Raw genomic sequence first — 21,970 nt, forward strand, 5'->3', positions numbered from 1 at the left:
TACTTTACATTGATATTTTTTATGAACTTTTCAATAAGGTCTTTCTCTTGAAAATTCAAACAGAACTTTAGCTCTTTAAAGCAAATTTGAAGTCCTGAGCTGAAGGAATAAAACAAGTATTAATTAGCCCATCATATGAAATGGCTAAGCTTTACACAATTAGCATTTGGAAGCAACTTTAAATTTGAAAAAACATGAACTAAAATAAAGCTCAGAAATAATGTGTATTATTTATCTGAAGCAAATTCCTATACTTCAGTAAGGATATCAAGATTAAAGAAGACATTGAAAAAACAGTCAAATGTCAACATATGAAACATCTAAACATTATTGTCGAATGAGAAAAAATAAAAAAGATTTGTTAAAAGGCTTATTATATATAAATTTTTGAAAATTGAAACATCAACACTCTCTTAAAATGCCTGCTGACCATTTTTGGATGTGGATTGAATTCTGACCACTTGCTCTCAATTGATATAATGGTAAGGGTATAATTTGTATTTAGATGGAAAACTAGAATTTTGCCCTCTGTTGGCAGCTTGAAAAAGCAAAATCCACCACAGCTTAGGTGAACATTTAGAAATTAATAAAATAAAAATCTTGTTCTGTATCCTACCTTTTTAGGATCAAGCATGTCTTCAACATCACTATCCCATTCTGAAGTCTGAAAAAAAAATCTGTATTAAATGTCATGAACAAAAAGTTATCTGCATTAACTGAAGTTTTCTGGTTTATCAGTTCTATATTCCCTGGCAAGTGAATGTATGTTTTGACCAAGTTATATCATTTGTAAGTTTTGATTTATATATTTCATTTTTTTTATAACAAAAGAATGAATTACAATTTACATACCTCCTCATCAGATCTTGGAGACAATGGTTGTTTCTTTTGCTGTATTTGTTGTTGTGCTTCTCCTTCATTCTGAAATAAACATTATCATATCATGCAATAAAAGAAAAATTATAGGTAAATACAGCTGTTTCCCAAAACACACCTCCTTCAGGGGGAGATATAATATTTAGTTAAATTATTTTGTTTACATACTGGTTTCCAGATATGATCTCTATGTTTAATCTCATAGAGACATAACTTGGCAATGTTACCAGTATAAATAAAATTATATTGGGGCAGCCTTGAATTCTGAATGAGACCATGATGAAGTTAGGAGTTAAAAATCTTAAAAGTTTGGGCATATAAATGTTGAAAATAAGCAGTGCAGCCCTTTATTTTGACCTTTGAAAAAAATTATAGTGAATATGAGCTTTCAATTCTAGGATATAATTTTTTCGAAACGTCATAGAAAAAGTGGTAGTTTTAGACATAAAAGGAGTTCCTATGGGAAATTGCATTATTTATATTTACAGAAATGCAAACTAAATGTATGTAACTAGATTTTTATAGCAATTTTTATTTCTGGTGATTTTTTTTATTTATGGATGTTTCCTAGTCACATTTTCAATGTTTACAATTTTGTACCAATTATATATCATGAATGTATTTTCTATCCAGCATGATTGTTTAAAGAACAAAAGTGGAGGTTTGCAGTTATTGGCTGGTTGACAGACTAAGTTCTTTTTTATTTTTTTTAGTTACATAAGACTCTGAGGAATCAAGATACTTTAATAATTTTGTTCTTATTTCAGGCGATTTCCAAGTTTGATCAAGCAATACTAACCTGTCTATTAGAAGTTTTAAGTATACTCTTCTGAGTTCTAGGAGTTACTCCAGGCTCAGTGGAGTCCCAATCACTATCATGCTGTTTACCCTGTGCCCGTTGATTCTCTGGTGGTTTAGGAGCAGTCTCTATAGGTTCAGACATTTCAGATATGTCAGGTGTAGAGGTGAAGTCATCAACATCATCATCATCCAATCCAATGTCCTTCATAAAATCTAAATTATCGAGGAAACACACATTTTATTTGGTTATAAAAGGCATTACAGTTTGTAATTTGGAAATTAAATCAAAACAGTTATATTATTCAGCCTTAAATAATATTAAGATATCTATAAACAAGATTTTTATCAGATAAATAAAACTCAAATATCTATTTGGGATTCATATATAGATCTAATTGGATTTTTTTTCTTTAAACAGACATTTGTCCTATAACACTGCACTATAAACTATTAATTTTAAACTGATATTAAAACAATAACTTCTTCGTATATTTATTCAATAATAAATGTAAGCAAATACACTTTAAAATAGCCAATTTTATGCAAAATATTGAAAATAGTAGGTGAAAAGTGTAGTGTACAATTCTAATCTAAAGTTCTAAACTTCTATGTGACAAAGAATGAAAATATTCCTCCAGCTACAGTAGTTCAAAACCTGTTTTTAGTCGATAAGTCATTATCAAACTGTTTTCTTCAACATAGAAATATATAAAGAAAACATTAACAATATTTATTGTCTAGAAGACAGCTTACCCTTTTTTGTTTAAATATAACACATGAAATGAGATTAACAGAATGTAAAATCAGTTTGACTTCAGTTTTTTTCATCATTTTTGTATCAATGAAAAAGCAGAAAGAGTAGCACCCCATGTGTACATGTGGAAAAATCAAAATAGCATATATATTAAATATATTTCTCCACAATAACTTCCACAAAAATTAATCAAATGTTTTTTAAAATAATAAATATTTATGAAAAATAAACCTTAACACCTCTAATGAAAAACAGAAAGTTTGTCATAATATCATATTTTTTTTAGAACAGACACTGATAGGGAGAGGTTCTTTCTAGTTCAAAAAGGATAGTATTGTTAAATAAGATACATGTAAGACAGAGGTTCTTTGCAGTTCATAAATGAATTAAAAAGATTTAGATGAATTTAAAACCAGGTATTACCAGCAAACACTCCTCACCAAAAGATACATTTACAAAACCCAAGGTTAACTAAAATACCACCCCAACCAAGAGATTTAATCGTAAGAATCATTTCATTTTTCAATAATTAGAAGTAAGTTTTTTACGTATAGATCTACCATGTATGTAAACCGCTCTTTTAAAGTCAAAATTAACTAATCTACCATAAAAATGTAAAATATTTAGTGAAAATATTTGCAAACTGATGGAAAATTTAGCAGCATAAACTGATGTTAGAATTGTTAAAAGAGATAGAGAAAATGATGAAAGATAAGGCAGTGAACACTCGTACAACATACCGGTACCATTGGCATACTCATTCTCAACTGTAAACAATAACAACATGCTAAAATGTGCTAATAAACAACAACATGTGCCTATAAACAACACCATGCCCTTGGAATCCTTGAAACTTCTCTGCCTTATATTTACTGCGGTTTTGGAAAACTATGAATTTTTGAAATACTAAGGCTTTTCAGGAATAATTAATTTAGCTGTATTTGGCAATACTTTTACTTTATTTGGCCTTATGCATTTTTTTTAATTCGAGTGTCACTGGTGAGTCTTTTGTAGACAAAACCTGTGTCTTGTGCAAATACAAAATTTCAATCCTGGTGTCTATGAAGAGTTTATTTGTAACTTAATAAGTGTCCTATTGCTAGCCACTGAATTGTGATATTGATCAATGACATCATAAGTGATAGTGTTTACACAATAGACAGTTTCAATGTCTGAAAAGTTTCTTAACCTAGTCTTTATTGCCAAACATGTGTTCATCTAAAGGAGAAGAAAAAACGAGCAGACATATTTTTTTTCATTTATGGCTCCATAATTAAACTGACAAGCTCCAAGAAAACATTGGTTTTAGTACAGGTACTTTTAATTTGTGACAATTCAAATATCATTTCATCTATCTAATCTTATATTTTTACACCAGATTTCAGTAAGTGAATTCGGAGATTAAACTCTTTGTGTTAAAAATCTTGCTAAGAATTTTTAATGATAGTAATCACAATTTGGGTATGAATTTGAAACAAAATTTATCAGAGTAACTATTCCCCAACAGTGCTATTAAAAGGCAATCATGTTTTGGCTTTGGTGCCAGCTAATCTAAAATACACATACAACACAAATGATCTAACACGTACAACTATTTTTAAAACAATGGTGTTTAACAAACAAAACTTAAATAAAACAACTAGCAGAATACAACACAAAGTTACTAAACACAACTGTTTTTACAATGTCATATATGTAAAAGCTTGTAAATCTTTGAACTAGTAGAAAAAGTCAAAAACAATCCAATCTGCTTAAAGGCAATCTTAAAATTTTAAATTTCAGACTAAAACAGTGTGTATTTAGTATCTTTATACAAACTAAGGTTCTCATAGTAACATTACCCCTGTTTTTTCCTTAACAAACAAGACATACAAAGAACAACGTTAGTTTCATGCATAAAGTACATGTACATCAATTTTATATCAAAGACGAGTAATCATTACACAGAAAGTACACATAACTTCATTACACAGAAAGTACACATAACTTATCTTAAGTAATCATTATGCTTATTATTTTACATATTAGTAATGCATGCTCAAAATTCTTTGTGTTTATAGATTAAGTTTTTGTGATGGCTTTCAGCCAACTGCACAAGTATTGTTACAGCTCTGTATTCATATGCATACTGTATGTAGTATTTAACATTAAACCACTCTTATGTTATACTGAGTCAAATTTTATCATGCAAAAAGTTATATATTTATCAATTTTTTTATATCCACATGAAGTAATTGAAAAGTATGAGAGTGAAGTTCTCCAGTTTTTATCTTACCTTTCATTTTCTGCTGGCTGAGTTCATCATTAGCAACCCCTGTCAACCCTGTAGGAGTATATCCAGTATTCTGAGAAAAATCAATAAAATTCAATCAGTGATTTGAATTTGCTTTTTGTTATTAGATTATAATGAATAAACACCTTTAGCTTCATTTATCCTACGAAAAAAAATCATGAAATACAAGAACTGTCTAGTATGCAAATTGCATTCACTGGTGTACATGAATAAAAAAAAATACACAGATTTTATTTTTATTTATCAAGATAATGATTTTTGATACAGTAATGTTCAATTTTAAATATTTGATAAAAAATGACTTTCTGAAAGAAAATCAGTGGATTAAAAGACAAAAATACATACATAATTTAAAGTTGTAAGTTACATGTACCTGCTGTTGTTGAAACGTGTGGTCATATTTTGGTCGTTTGGCCTCTGAACCTTGGTATTCCCCACCATCGTCAGTTTCACTTTCTGTTGCAGTCTGAAATAAATTTAAAATGTGTAGTAATTCTTTTTATACATACTGCATCATGAATTACCCAGATAATAATATTTGATAACTCATAGCTCAATTCTTAATAGTTTGGCAATGAAACAACAGAATTTTGCAACAAAATCAAACAGGTGTAAATAATTCCACATTTTAAAATATATAAATATCAGAACTCTGTAAAACATTGTAGATGACATTGTCACATCAGTATCTTCGAAACAGCCGAACATACACATATATAGTGTAAAACAGTAAGTTGTTTATCTATTTGTATGTTTAAAATAAGGATTATATCAGAGAGAAGAATGCATTTCTATTAATTTAAGCATTATTGTCAAACATAAAAGTCTCAACCAATCAGATATCTATCACCCATGATCTTTTACATAAGTATAACAAAATTTATTCTTTTATAATATATGTGCATCTTATCAAATATGCACATATCTACAAAACAGGATCAAATCTAAGGTTGGTCTGAGATAATTTGCACAGGTACAGGTATATGCTATTCAATACAATGACAAGTGTCAATTCACATACCACATCTTCTTACCATATTGTGACTACAACAAACACACAACTTACAATTTCATGTATTTCTGATACATCTTTATCTATGAAAGAAACTTTTGAAGCGGATGATTTTCTAGGTGTGTTGACAGGAGAATTCTCATCTTCGTCTGACCATTCAATTTCAGCCGATGTTACTGATTGGATAGATTTGGCAGATAGTCTTTTGACAGGTATATCATGCCCTTCACTGTGACTGTCCCCTTCTTTATCTGTTTAGAATAAGAAATAGCTTAAAAAATAATGAGGAAACACAATAAAATTGAGAATGGAAATGGGGAATGTGTCAAAGAGACAACAACCCGCCCAAATAAAAAACAACAGCAGAGGGTCACCAACAGGTCTTCAATGTAGCGAGAAATTCCCGCACCCGGAGGCGTCCTTCAGCTGGCCCCTAAACAAATATATACTAGTCCAGTGATAATGAACGCCATACTAATTTCCAAATTGTACACAAGAAACTAAAATTAAAATAATACAAGACTAACAAAGGCCAGAGGCTCCTGACTTGGGACAGGCGCAAAAATGCGGCGGGGTTAAACATGTTTGTGAGATCTCAACTCTCCCCCTATACCTCTAACCAATGTAGAAAAGTAAACGCATAACAATACGCACATTAAAATTCAGTTCAAGAGAAATCCGAGTCTGATGTCAGAAGATGTAACCAAAGAAAATAAACAAAATGACAATAATACATAAATAACAACAGACTACTAGCAGTTAACTGACATGCCAGCTCCAGACTTCAACTAAACTGACTGAAAGATTATGATTTCATCATATGAACATCAGGCACAATCCTTCCCGTTAGGGGTTTAGTATCATACCATCATAACATATATGAGAAGAACATAACATGTATTCAATCATTTGGAAGTTGGAAAAAAGGAAAGTATTTTAACCTATATTTCTACTTACAAAATTGTTATTTTCAATTGTTTTCCTTGTCTTATTCATGCAACAAAAATGTCTTATCATATCTAAATAGTAAATAAAGTCATGTGATTGACAACCTACAAATCTATATCAAGTAGTAGACAGCAGCAACAACAAACAAATAAATTGAAAATTTTATTATAGGTTCAAAACAGTGCTATTTAAATAAGATGACAGAAACATTTCTAATTTTAGTTGTCATTGTTGTTTAAATGCAAATTTTAACTCAGTAAACATCGTCTCTCATATAGTGATTTATTGGAAGTGGATACAAGAGGGTCTTATTTCAGCAATAAACCTATATATATATTTGAGGATTTCACAGTAGTTTATTGTTTCACATAGATTCTGTAAACCTTGATATACCAATCAATTTTACAATTTTAATTCTACCCTACTTCAATTAACCGTTTGAAAGCCAAACTAACCAGCATAAAAAGAAAGTGTAAACATACCCACCTGACAGCAGATGTCAAGAAAAAGAAAATTATCTATAGCCCAATGCTCCTTTGAAATAGTTTTTTTTCTAAATACAATAATCTAAGAAAAAAGTTGCTGTCAATTAGTGTGTAAACAATGTAATTGTATGCTACAAAACATGAAAAATGTACAACTTGTGACAGGAAATGAGTAATTCACTATTTTCCTGGCACTTCAATTATTGGTCAATATTTTTATAAAATTATAACTGGAGTTATTGTCAATTTTTCATATACTCATACACTCGTCTGTAATCATTATTCAAAACAGAAACAAACTCTTCTTTGAATACTATTTATACTAAGGTAAATATTTTCCTAATTTTTCTAACTTAGCATACACAGCACTTAAAAGAAACATGATGAATAAAAAAAAAATATGTGAAATAATTTAGATACTTGGTTTCTTGCTAATTTCTCAACATAAATAATAGAAATATAGTCTTTTTTTCTTAGTTTGAGATGAGAAAAATCAGGCTAGTTCAGATGTAAGTTTATTTTATTTAAAATCAGGATTTAGGTTTTTTTTTAAACATGCCAGTCTTTTTCCCTCTTTCCAGTCCATTTCATAGTAAAAAAATGCAAGGAATAAAAAACAAAGGAATAAAATTCATTTCACTGAAGGTTTAGTTAGGTCAGGAAGACTTGTTAATGTTGCAGACACACACCAAGGGGCAGACAACTCATAATACCTGAAAATGAACTGTTCTTTCTCAAACAGGAACGCCGAGCTAAAGATAAGACATGACTAACTTAAATACGTTTTTTAACTTTAAACATGCATAAAACTGTGTAAAAACACAGAAATTCCTATTTTCTATTTATTACTGTGTTAAAAGTCAAACCTTGTTCAACATTAAAATTCAACTAAAAAATCAACAGTATTTTCTCACAATACAATGTTTTATAGATAAATTGCTTAATTTCAATGATCGTTTGATTTTGTTTTCCAAAGATCAAAGAACAAAAAAGATTTTGTTGAACAAATAACCAAATAAAATCCAGTTGAAATTCCATTATCCAAAATTCAAACATCAATCATTTGTACATTTGAATATTCACTCAAATGAAGAAATAAAACCTTCAATAAAACAAGATTTGACAAAAAAATATTTAAAAATTAGGCTTTCACATAAATGATTTATACATGCTGCAAACAAAATAATACAATACCTTCATTATCTGACGCATCACTTCCAGTAGAAAGACGATTTAATGCTTTGGCAAGATTTACTTTTGGCGTTGCACCCTATAAAAAAATATATATATAGTAAAATTACATGACATCTTTCACAATACTAGTTTTATTTAAAAGTGATTTTCTCAAGACCTCTTATATAAAACTTATCAAATTTTTGATGCATGTTAACAATAGTATATAAAACATTCAATTTTGCAGGAAAATTCAGTATGTTCCTTCAAAGACACATGTTGACATCCAACAGAACCTCTGAATTAGTAGAAGTCCTTTTAGGAATAGTCCATACATTAATTAAGGAAAGGCTATAAATAAATTGTTTTGCTACAGAAGTTGACAATAGGGGAATTTGGATCTTGTTGTAATACGTGACCTGTTTAGTTCAGATCTAAAAAAATTCCAGAAAATCACAAGATGAAAAACAGCAATGAAAGTAGTTACATCAAAATATTGGTAAGAATTTCCAGAAAATCTAGATGAAAAACAGCAATGGAAGTAGTTACATTAAAATATTGGTATGTCATTTGTTACAAAATCTTGGGTCAATTACTTCAAATCCCCAAAAAGGACAAGCCCCAAGGTATTTATCAAAATGATTGATTCACTAAAATGAAATTAAATCTTTAGAATAATGCTTATCTCATAAGTTGGGGCTCAAACAATATGTGCAGGTAACATAAAAAAAGATAACTACCACACAAGAAATCATAGAATTTATATCATTGATTTTTCTGGGGGCAATATTTCACTTTCCTTTTTGAACAAACACATTCAACCCTTTCCTCCATGGATTTTTTTTCACATGCTTGATTTGCATAGGATTTTGTCAATAAAAAAAAATCATCAGGTTTAAAGTATTAATACATTACTAAAATAAATATTTCATCAATAAAATTTCAGTCAGATAATCTCATGAATATCCTTTTTATATTAGATACAAATTTTATTAAGTTTGATACAGATTTTTCGTAGGCAAGACATTACAACTGAGGCACTAAAGACTAAACAAGCATCAAAAGGCATCATTATGGAGTAAAAAGGGGGGGGAGGGTCAAAAGGTGTCATTATGGAGTAAAAGGGGTGGTGTCAAAAGGCGTCATTATGGAGTAAAGGGGGTGGTGTCAAAAGGCATCATTATGGAGAAAAGGGTTCAGTTAAGGAAAAATGAAATCAGATTAAACTTTTCAATGATATAATTAACAATTAGAAAGTATAAGTAAAGAAAATTTTCTACTTATAAGAATTCTTTGGTAATTTTTCTATTTATAAGTAATGTTCTTAAAAACATACATAAAACAAACTGAACAATATATATGATACAAGTATGCAGATAAAATATATATCCTTCACCTGTATAAAATCCTCTAACATGAAGTGATTTCTGATTGGTGCATTTACAAAAATAATACTAAAATATCAGAACATTACAAAACACAAAATAAATGTGAGGTGGTGTACAGTATACAATAGCATCAATTTGAATGTGGTAAAAGTCTGCTTATAATAGAAATATCTATAATGCACAGAAAAATGGCGCTACCACAACATAAGAGATCATGACCTCTGTACCTACCACACAATACAGAGGGCAGCACTTCTACCTACCTCATCCCTCGGCATTTCAACTTCCTCATCTGTATCGTCCTTTATTTATAAAAATATTTTGAAATTTATTTTCATGAGACTGAATTATTTATGAACAATACTCTTTCAGCCTGTTTGAACTTTTCAACTCATTTTTCTCTTTCTTTTATTTGTTTTTATTTCTAATTAATTTATTACAATTTATTCTAACATTTCATAACATATTTAGATGAATTATTTTCAAAAGATTGTACATGTATTAATTTTTCTTTACTAAGCCACACCACACTTATAAATTTAATTCAAAAAGCAAAGCGGCATAATTTTTTTTTCCATGATACTTGTTACATACATTCTGTGGTGTAATAATTTTGTGCAATTTTTTTCAAACTTAAAAGTGTTTATGTAATTTTGCAGCACATAAACAAATAAGTATAATACAATTGCACATACAAGGAACATATGCCCCTGTGAAAGTATGGAAACATAGTGTGATGAATGAATGGTATAGCCTAGATCTCACCCAAGTAAAAATCCTTTTATCATAGATTGTGTACATAATACTAGGTTGACTATAGTGATTTTGAAGTTTGCATAGCCAGTTTTCAACTTCTGAACTCATTGCAATATTTATGTGGTATCTAAAATTTCTTCAGTAGTATGGGAAGTAGTGTTATAAAGAATGAGAATTCAAGTTTAGAGCGTTCACAATACAGCAAATTAGTCAAACAAGACCAAGACAAAATAATTAATAGAAATATATTGAACATGTCATTTCTATGAGTTTAAGTCTTCAGACTCTTTAAAATTAATGAATGCTCTGATTAAGATCATAAAAAAAATAAATTTAAGTGATGAAAAGAAGATCATTCCTAAGAGTCTTCCTAGAATCTTGAATGATCCAGGAATAAATGTTGGCACATGTGACAATTTTTATTTTTATTTTCAAAAATCCCATCCTATGGTGTTTACAAGTTAAACTGCATGCATTATACATTCACTTTAAATGTATGTTGCAATATCTATATTTATTCTAAGTTTACATGGGATTAAAATGTTCTTATCAATACATGTCACAACATATTCCACAATGAGTTCAGACAACAAAAGATAACTTACTAAAGTTGGTGAAGGTAGTTTCAAACCTCCTGTTCTCTATTGAGAAATTAACAAATAACAACCATCAGTTAAAAGATAATGTATCCACATATTGTGCAATATTTTCATGTAGGATTACACTTTTGAATCTATTTCATTCATTTTAAGGATAATTCAAACATATCAAAACTTTAATAGATACTAAAGCTTTTTGACCTGCCAAAAACAGTGACATCACTCTAACTACAATTCTTTCCTGCCATTATGGAATTCTAGGACAACCCAAATTACTAGCCAGGAATCTATTCATACATGACCATTAATAGTGTCATGCTTGTGACCTGCTACATGTATCAAATGATTTCATACAAATAAATATTTATACTTTTCATAGCAATCTCCCACTGCCTTTCATGTAAATGAAAACAGTTTAGCATTTTCATAAAAAAAAAAATGGTTTCCAAGGGTATTTTTTCAGTATTAATCATTATATTTGCATCAAACAGGCTATTATTTGAACTTGGAATTATTTTCAATTATGGAATTTGCATAATTTCTTGTGTTTAAAATTTTTAATAAATTCCATGTTTATTTGGTATTATAATCTTTTGAGAGTTTTTATAACACTTTCCATACAATATATTTTGGTTAGATAGTGTTGTGCGCGGCACAGTACATTCTATTGAAAATATACTATTTTCTTTGTAATAGAAAGTGTTGTGCGCAGCACAGAACATTTCAGTACAGAATAAACATGGAATTTATTAAAAATTTCAATAACAAGAAATCAGGCAAATTCCATAATTAAAAATAATTCCAAGTTCAAATAATAGCCTGTTATCAGTACTTCATCAAGATTGTCAATAGGCTATAGTTGGTTGTGCCTAACACGTGTACAGCTTCTGTAAATAATCTTTGCAAATTCAAATAATAGGTTAGTTCTTAACAAAGATAAAACCTTAAATTTAACAAAGTAGATAGTATAAACATGATAAACTGACCTTTCAATTCAGTAGGATAGATAGCTATTTTCCAGATTAAAGTAAAATTAAAGACAACAACACAGAGTTGATTATTAGCAGCATAAAAGGTTTTTAAGTGACTGAACAAGTAAAATAATAAGTTTTCCTAATGGAATATCAAATTTTTAAACTATTTATTACTGTAAAACAATAATTACAGGATGAACAATCATTCATTTTCAATACATCACTGTGTCACCAATTATTTTTACTAAAACTGACTCAAATGTCTCTTCACGTCTATATATAATAATTCATATTTTACTATCTATTCCTTAAGTGATATATTAATTATATAAGTGAGACATGGTCTCACATATAAGTGTTCTCACCTTCCCATGTAAACTAAGACTCATGTCAGCATCAGATTTCCATGAGTCATCTCCAGCACTTTTACTGAAAGTACCATCTTCATCAGAGTCATAATCTATAATTTTAAAAAAATGCATTTATTTACTCAAAATATAAGTAATAACACCTATTCAGACCACTATGAACACAATCAGAATGTAGGATCAGTTCATTAAAATATGTAGCAGTCTTGATTCCCTCTGTACTGTCTGAAATTTCAAGATCTGCTTATGTACTTTTTAAATACTAGTCACATCAAATAATGACAACAGATTACTATTATACTGTGTATAGTTAAAAAAAAAAGTGAAAATTATTTTCTTTTTTTTCTGTATTTGTCAAACTTAAAGGGAGTGCCTGTCTCTTTTGTGAAGCTATTATATTGTTAATATGCTGTACTGGTATTCTCTGAAAAGCTTAAATAGTAGGAGAAATAATCAGAAGTTTCTACTAGCCATTCTGATGAAAAAAACATTTTCTTACCATTTGCCATATTTGTAGCAGGCAGCCCAAACATTAAATCACTAGTATTATCCTGTCTGGGGGTGGTAGTTCTACTTGATATGGATGGCATCCTGGGTGTACTGGCCACACTACCTGACTGTTTGTTGTTATGTTCTATCAGCAGATGGGAACAGGCATGCTGACCCTTTTGATTGGCTATATCTTCAGCATTGAATCCTGGAATCAAGAATAAGAAATCATGAATTCTTTTGAAAATTTTAAAATATCTATTTGTGTAAGAACTGATGTCAGTAATGTGGTTTTTTTCATGTTTCAATTATCTATTTTATATATCTTGTCCAAAGGAACAAAATAAATTATTTTGATATTTTCAAAATTGATTTCAAAAGTATTAATTACTCATTTTATAACTGATTATGTAAAATATTCAAAACAAGTCTAAATACCTTTTGTATCTTTGATTTGGGTATCTGCACCAACCGTTATCAAATCTTTCACCTGAGTTATTGCCCCTTCATAACAAGCATACATCAATGGTGTCCTGAAAAGAAAAAAAAAACATTTGCTTAAAAAAATCAGCATCCACTTGTATCTATTTTTTCAAACAATTCATAATTTTGTTATTTTCCATGTTATCTTAAATTAGAATATTTGTAACATAGTTCATCCATCTCAAATATTGCCTCTGATTGTAATCAAGCAAGCTGGCTTTCAATACAACCTAGATTTTATACCATAATCTTTTTTTTGTACAGAACATAAAGTTTGTTTAAAAGCATAAAAGAGTTGAGTAAGTTCACTGCCAAAACCAGTGTGTCCATTTTTTCACAATTCCCTAACATATTTCATTCTTTTACCCAGTTCCACTTTCTTTAACCCCTAATCTCTAACATCCCAAAAACTGTTAGCTCCTCATGTATTCAAGATAAAAAGTTAACAGAATCATGGCATGAAACCCACGCATTTCCTTACCTCCCATCTGCATCCATCACATCAAAGTCGGCTCTGTTTTGTAACAATATCTTTGTCACTTCATCTTTCTTATTCTTCACAGCAAGATGTAAAGGAGCAAAACCATTCTACAAGACAAAAACATGGCATTATACAAAATATTATACATTAGTTGTTTCCTTTATTGTTTTGTACATAAATTAGGCATTTTGTTTCTTTTTTTAATTGTTTTACATTTGTTGTTTCAGGGCTTTTGATAATCGTCTAAACAGTATGGGTTTTGCTCATTGTTGAAGGCTGTACAGTGACCAATCATTATTACCTCTTATGTAATTTTGTTTTAAATCATGACTGAGCCGGAATTAGTCAAATAAAGATATGTATAACATGAACAGAAATACAACTAACCTTATTTCTAATGTTGATGTCTGCTCCACTTTTGATGAGAAGACGTAAAATATTAGTAAAACTATTTTTAACAGCAACATGTACAGCAGTATCTCCGAGTCTGTCTCGTGTGTCAACATCAGCAGTGTGTTGTAGTAATAACATGACACAATCTTCTTTCTTACATTCAACAGCCTGATAAATAATAAAAAAATAAAACAGCATATGTATATACCAATTGTTTCATCTCAACTTTCAAAAAGAAATACCAATAACAAATGAAAAATAACAAGAATGTGTACATAGTATATGGATGCCCTGATCGCACTATAATTTCAGTGGACCATGAAATGGGGGTCAAAAATCTAATTTGGCATTGAAATTAGAAATATCCTATCATAGGGAAACATGTGTACATGTACTAAGTTTCAAGTTCATTGGACTTCAACTGCATCAAAAACTACCTTGACCAAAAACTTTTACCTGAAGCATGACAGACAGATGCACAAATGGATGGACAAATTAATGAACAGACCAAAAACACATATATATTATCATGTATCTTTTCAAGAAATACAAAACACCCATTTTCTATGTGGATGTGATCACCATGTGCACAAAACATGGGTTCAATTTTGAAATGCAAACAAAATATCATTCATATTTGTTTTTAAAAGAGAAATTGTCTTGAGGAAAAACAATTGCATCTTTTCAATTTCCTTCTTTTTAGATCTTGCTTCAACTGTTATTGAAAATGATGGGTCAGTGGTCATTATAAATAATCATTCAATATATTTTACTTGAATTGGCAGCAGCATAGATTTGAGGTTAATCCTCAATTCTGGCATAAAGGGGTGTTAAAATTCATCCCCCTTTTTTTAATTTATTGATCTATATAATATCATGTGATTTAATACACCTTAATTATAATACCTATCCCAAATTGACTTAGTGGTCATAGCTTCAAGAAGAACTAAAGCATATGAAAAACTTTCCTTAAAAGTCATGTAACACTACTGGTATTTGATTTTAATCAATGGCAAAATATATATATTCAGAAATATTTTATATAACCGTGTTAATCTGTCATTTAACTTGACCCATTAGTTTATATTTCAATCCATTTAAATACTACAAACATAGATGTAATACATCTATAGGATTCTATGCTACAACTTTATGGATTGTCAATAAAATTTAATTATTTCCAAAATTAAATAATAACAAACAATATTTTGACTTTATCTTGAGACAACTAAAGCATTTTAAAGAATGATATGACATAAAAATAGTTGCTATGCCCAAAATCATGAAAATGGCAGTTATTCAACAGTATCAAGACAGAATCTATCTTTAAAACAAGATTTACATTTTCCATACATTCTTTACAGTGCCTATCACATATCTTACATAATCCTAAATAAAGTACATTTACTTAATACTTTAATACCCCAAGGATAATTCATATGCTAAATGTTGGCAATGATAAGAGAAACGTTTTTGTGGTATACTGATTAAGAAAAGAGGATTTAATAGGACTACCATTCACATGCTATATATCAGTACTATGTGTTGTGAAAGGATTTATCTTCACAAATATTTCAATAACTTATTTTAAAGTGTCTCAGGTAAACAGATACTACCAATTCATTGGGAATTCAGACCAACTGTTCATTCATGAATTATTGATATAATTGACAAAAGAATAAGGCTGCAAATATTTGACCATTATTGAATCAATATATATTTTCACTTTTGATCACACGGAGTATGTGGTTTGTCCTAAAACACTACATACCTCTTAAAATATATGTGACACTGTCATAACTACATGTAGGCCATATACAGTCAATGTAAATTCTCAATTCTCCCTATAGATGTCACAATAAAACAAGACAAAAAGGGGGAATACTATTCCTATTTACACAAGGAAACCCAAATATGTATACTTGTCATCAATTCATATTAAATGATAAAATAAAAAGATGGGGTATGATTGTAAATGATACAACTATCCACCAAACTTCATTTTTGCGCCTGTCCCAAGTCAGGAGCCTCTGGCCTTTGTTAGTCTTGTATTATTTTAATTTTAGTTTTTGTGTACAATTTGGAAATTAGTATGGCGTTCATTATCACTGAACTAGTATATATTTGTTTAGGGGCCAGCTGAAGGACGCCTCCGGGTGCGGAAATTTCAGTTGCGGATCCAGAAATTTACATAAGTGGGCCCACTGACTGACCTAAGAGGGGCCCGCTCCAGTCAGGCTTCAATGATTCCCTATATAAGCAACCAAATTTTTTCCCAAAAAGGGGGGACCCGGCCCCCCCCCCTTAAATCCGCTTCTGAATTTCTCGCTACATTGAAGACCTGTTGGTGACCTTCTGCTGTTGTTTTTTTTCTATGGTCGGGTTGTTGTCTCTTTGGCACATTCCCCATTTCCATTCTCAATTTTAAGTTCAGTGATAATGTGCACATATGTATATGATGTTAAGAATATAAATCATATAGTTTTGACATACACCCACCATCTTCTTCTGCAATACACGGACTTTTAAAAGTTTTCATTACCAGCAGTCATTTTTATTTGTTATAGAATATGACAATATCTATATATTTTGATTAATATCTATTCATGATCTTGGGTCTTCATTTTCTGAACAGTAACCTATATTCTTTAATAAATATATGAAGGATATTACCCCAAAAATGTACAGTTTTCTTAACTACTCTGACAGTTTCTATCAATTGATAAAAGTAATAAATCTAAGTAAACAACAGGCATTTAAAAAATATGGATCTGTATACTGATAATAAAGAGCACTTGAAATTCCATTTAAATACCTCTTAGATTTATTAAAAATTCAACTGTTTTTATCTTTACCTTATATTAATATGAGTTTTACAATTTTACAACAACAAAAATATGAAATCCCTCTTTTTCTGTAGCTTATTTATACATGTTAATTAGAAAATGTTTACTCAGTTTACTCAAGACGCAATTTTGATAACGGAGTAGATCCGGTGTGGGCCAATTTTGGCCTCTCTGTGTTCATCCTCAACCTTTATATATGTTATGTGTTATCATCAAATACAACTTACATTTCAATATTAAGAATGAACACAAATGCAGCCACTTTCATTTAAGATGAAAACTGTCTAAAATTTAACTAAAATGCTAAAATTGTTAAGATTTCAGTAATTTAGCATGACTTAATGATGCTAGTACCCGATATATAAGCTTTGAATTGTCAAAAACAGCCCATATTTATTTAGCAGAAGTATTCTACTTTCCGATAAATAATTAAAAGTTTACATTTTAAGAATTTTGTAAAAACTGCTATATTTTGGGGTCAAAAAGGGGTCTTACTGGTCCTACTCATTTAGGAATTGTATATGTACATTGTAGGTGTGACTTTCATTTCGAATAATCAAAATGATTTTGATCAGGGACACCTAGCTGACATCAAAATATAAGGTGACCTACATGTACAGTTGCTAACCCTCTATGTCATTTGTTCTCTGATTAAGAGATTTCTCATAGGCAATCATACCACATTATCTTATTTTTATATTCATTGGTTGAGAATTGTCTCATAGGCAATCATACCACATTATCTTATTTTTATATTCATTGGTTGAGAATTGTCTCATAGGCAATCTTCCACATTATCATTTATATTCATATGCACAAGACATGGCCACGAGTTTAATTGTTATTGAGTGGTCACTGTTGGTTGTTGTCTTACACTATTGTCTTTTATTTGATGTTATTCCTTTTCTCTTTTTTACCGTTCCATATTTTGTTGTCTTTTTATAGCTGGCTATATACCCGAAAAGGTTTTCCTCACTACTGGAGGCTGTATAGGGACCTGCAGATGTTTATTACTTTGAACTATGGTGGATAATTTGCTCATTTGCAATCATACCACCTATTTGTTTTGTATGTACCCTGTATATGTATAATGTAAATATAAGGCCCAGATTAGGCAGATAGAATGTTTCAATATTCATATTTGGTATATATGACATAGAAAATACTAAAATGTCAAAAAAGAACTCATTGAACTTTCTTTAATATCTACATGTATCAGCAATCATTATCTTTTAATAATAAATCTAGGTCTAGACACATTGTATGCACAGTAAAAATGAGTGTAGTATTTTAAAAGATTTTTTTCTCTAGTTGATATTATCATTACTTCATCTGCAATAAATTTAGTACAACTATTCTGCCATGTAAAATGTATACATGTACATGTATATACATTCATTGTATACATGTATACATGTAAGTAATACATTTTGTACATATTAACTCTGGCATCAACACTTCTGTGGCTCATCCTAGTTGTCAACTACATTTGTACTCAAATGAGTTTCTAGTTTTAAGACAGACAGGAATTATGAAAACGTTCTGACTATACAGTATGATTTTATTCTCATTGTGAAAGGCAATTAGGTGACCTAGAATTGCTTAAATCTACTTATTCTAACTCTGGTGGATTGTTGTCTCATTGGCAATCATACAACACCTCTTTAGTTTCATATTGTACATTTTTTTGTGTGTGCATGAAACAACTTTAATAAATAATAAATTTTGAATTCATGCATTGCAATTCAGTGGGTAGACAATAATAACGATTACACAATTTTTGTTATTTGATACAATGTATACACATATTTTTTTAAATTTAAACTCATGACAAAAGATATTTTATGCCATACCTTAAGAAGGGATTTTATGCCATACCTTAAGAAGGGGAGTTTTGCCTTCATTATCTCCAATATTTGGTTTTGCATGCCACTCCAATAATTCCTGGACAACTGGTTTATTACCTTTCACACAAGCAAGATGTAAAGGTGTTCTGAAATTTAAAAAAAAAAGATGTAGAATTAGGACCATCTACATCTTACATTGTCATGTACATGTGTACATGTATATGTAGAAGTATACATGTTCAAGTACTATGATGGATATCAGTCCATTCTGAACCCATTAGTGTATGTGCCTCTAGAAGAAATTCTTTGCTAATTTTAGTCATTTTGGTTGCTTTTTCATTTACCCTTTTGCCAACGAGTCACGGTTAACTGTGATTCACACTTCAGACAGCTGACAATGAGTCCCGTTTTACTGGGATCAGAAGACCTCTTTTACATTTCCCATTCAAAACATTGCAAACATGAGTTATATTTCTTTGTTGAATACCCAGATGTAAGTGTAAACATGGCACTTCTGTTTGTTGAAAACGGTGTCAAAATCAGATGAAATTTACAGAATTTACGAGAACTTGAAATAAATTAGGAACATTTTTTTTAGAAAGATTAGAATATTGAAGAATTGAAGCCAGACTAGTATACTTTTTGGACATAAAAGTTTGTTTAATGTACAAAACACCAAAAAGTAGAATTTTGAGAATTTCATCTAAATAAGGCTGAAAATTTTGATTTTTTTATGAACAAAAATTTATCAAAACATGAATAAAACTGTGAACATGGTGTTTGTGAATAAAATAAAAATAAAAACAGACAACTTTTTATTGATTTTTATTAAGAAGAATTCCCACTTGTGTCATATTAGCCAGGGAAGCCATCGTCTCCTAGTAGCTTCTGTCAGGGTAGCTATCGGGTAAAAGGGTTAAGGTATACTTCAAATCCAAAATAAACGTTTTCTAAAAAACTCAACATTCTTGATATCATCTTAAGGGGACTATGTTATAATAAAACAGTATTTTTTATACTTATATGTCATGTACAATGTATATGTTTTATACATGTGTGTACATTTGTATATGTATTGAGATTTATGGATTTATTTAATATGTTAATGTAATTATGAAATACATGTACAAATTTACTAGTAGAAAAAATTGACAGGTACAATTTTTAGGTATAAAATGATAAATTCAGTTATCATGATTATGGAGAAGAGAAAGCCCCATCTAAATCTTTTAATATGTTTTTTGCTGCAAAAAACGGATGACACGTTTTGTTTGTGGACAAGTCAGAGCTCTGCATAATTAATACATTTCACTAGATATAGTCCAACACATTTTTAGAAGCCTGTTGTTATATTTGTATGCAAATGAATGTCTAAAAGCTAGTGCAATAACTGCCTTAGTTCTTCATGTATCATGTTAATGCTGTTACCAAAAACAGGTTAGTTTTCATATCACACAAAGTGACTATTACTATGACAGTCTCTGTTTATACATTGTACATGTTGTATATGAATCATAGTTATCTTGTACTGTAAACTTGTACCACTAAAAAAAAACTTGTACCAATGCAAATTCGTACCATTGTAAACTCATACCAATTCATTTAAATGCATTCAAATGGTGTTTAATGATGAATATATACTTTAATTTCACTAAATACCTCTTATAAATTTGTAGCTAATTTTCCTTGTCTAATTGGATAGAGAAAACCGTTGCAGATTGGCTTTGTTGTACAAATGTACGTATTGTAAGAGCTAATATTTGAAATAAATATTTAATTCTGTTGTTAAAAAAAACCACAAAAAACATGCGCATTGATCTTTCCACAGAGGAAAGTAGCTGATTATACATGTATGCAATGGTACCTAAGATCACCCTCAGTTAAAGTAGGGTTCATGTTGCTTAGTCTTACTAAGTTTTTATTAAAATCTGGTATAAAATTCAAGTAATTCAACTTTTTTTTTATTAAGTTTACAAAAAATAAATCATAAAATATTCATATTTTAGAATATATTTTAATGGTACAAGTTTGCAGTTGCACGAGTTCTGAATGGTATTATAAACTTCCCAGTGGTACGTACATGTATACAAGTAACGTTGGTATGAATTAACTTTTTTGGTACGAGTTGAAATGGTACACGTTTACAATGGTACGAGTAAACGTCTGAGTTATCTTGCTTACGCTGTATTTATATATATAAATAACCCCTCAAAGTCCCAGCTAAAAAACAGGTATACAGTGGTTTATTTGGGAAAATACAGAATAGATCTTTTCAAGAATGCCAAGAAGAAATTATGGATGTCAACAGGTTATAAAGATTGTAAAAATAAATTTTAATTATTATTTTAAGAAGAAAATTTTGATTTTCTTATTCATAAAAAAACATTTTTATTTTTTATCAACATGATCAAATGCGAAATGTTTACATCAGAGACATATAAATTTGTCTTCACCTTTTTGTTTTAAAATTTTTAATTACTGATGTAAGCAGATAAATGTTTATTAAAAATAAAAACAATACAAGAATCAAATAAATATATATCACCGAGTGACATTTAACGCGAAAACATCGTGTCTTGTCATGTTTTGTTTTGATTCTGCATGGATGGCTGACCAACAATGTTTGGAATGGGGACGTCTTGCACCCTGACAGCTGATCACAATATGCATTATATACAACAATTGTGCAATTACCTGTTTTCTTTATCTAAACCGTTCACGTCCTTTTTAACTAAGGACTTTACTTTCACTAAATCGTCATTCCAAACAGCTTTGTGAAGCTTTGGCAAGTCTTTTTCTCTCACTTCATAACCAACATAAAATCCTCCAGCAGCTCCAATTGCCCCCAGATTTGACAGATTTGGCGATGGTGGCGGTGTTGGTCTTCCAGGTTCACCTTTTTTCTTTCCAAGTTTCCCGAAAAACTTCTTCATATTTGGTTTCTAATAACGCTTTCAGTTGCCAGTTCGAACATCCATGCTGAAAATGACCTCGATTTGAATGA

General features: G+C 29.9%; 1 protein-coding gene across 24 annotated transcripts in view; it reads right to left on the reverse strand.

Annotated features, from left to right (window-relative positions):
• Nucleotides 1-21,970, reverse strand: part of LOC143067376 (uncharacterized) — a 71,014-nt gene extending 49,044 nt beyond the window's left edge. For 9 of the 24 annotated variants that reach the window (XM_076240692.1, XM_076240634.1, XM_076240684.1 and 6 more), the window contains exons 1-18: nt 21,661-21,969; nt 18,998-19,112; nt 14,268-14,441; nt 13,881-13,987; nt 13,355-13,449; nt 12,927-13,124; nt 12,425-12,519; nt 11,092-11,127; nt 9,994-10,032; nt 8,364-8,439; nt 7,883-7,921; nt 5,791-5,987; nt 5,098-5,190; nt 4,707-4,776; nt 3,172-3,198; nt 1,676-1,890; nt 853-921; nt 617-664 (exon numbers count right to left, since the gene is read on the reverse strand). In XM_076240692.1, coding sequence (XP_076096807.1) covers nt 617-664; nt 853-921; nt 1,676-1,890; nt 3,172-3,198; nt 4,707-4,776; nt 5,098-5,190; nt 5,791-5,987; nt 7,883-7,921; nt 8,364-8,439; nt 9,994-10,032; nt 11,092-11,127; nt 12,425-12,519; nt 12,927-13,124; nt 13,355-13,449; nt 13,881-13,987; nt 14,268-14,441; nt 18,998-19,112; nt 21,661-21,899 — 1,932 coding nt within the window. In that variant the 5' untranslated portion in view covers nt 21,900-21,969. Of the gene's footprint in view, nt 1-616; nt 665-852; nt 922-1,675; nt 1,891-3,171; nt 3,199-4,706; nt 4,777-5,097; nt 5,191-5,790; nt 5,988-7,882; nt 7,922-8,363; nt 8,440-9,993; nt 10,033-11,091; nt 11,128-12,424; nt 12,520-12,926; nt 13,125-13,354; nt 13,450-13,880; nt 13,988-14,267; nt 14,442-18,997; nt 19,113-21,660 lie in introns of all 24 variants that reach the window. The other 15 variants (XM_076240769.1, XM_076240760.1, XM_076240610.1 and 12 more) reach the window with 11 other exon arrangements.

This window comes from Mytilus galloprovincialis, chromosome 1 (genome assembly GCF_965363235.1).
Source record: "Mytilus galloprovincialis chromosome 1, xbMytGall1.hap1.1, whole genome shotgun sequence".
In the NCBI taxonomy this organism is placed as follows: domain Eukaryota; kingdom Metazoa; phylum Mollusca; class Bivalvia; order Mytilida; family Mytilidae; genus Mytilus; species Mytilus galloprovincialis.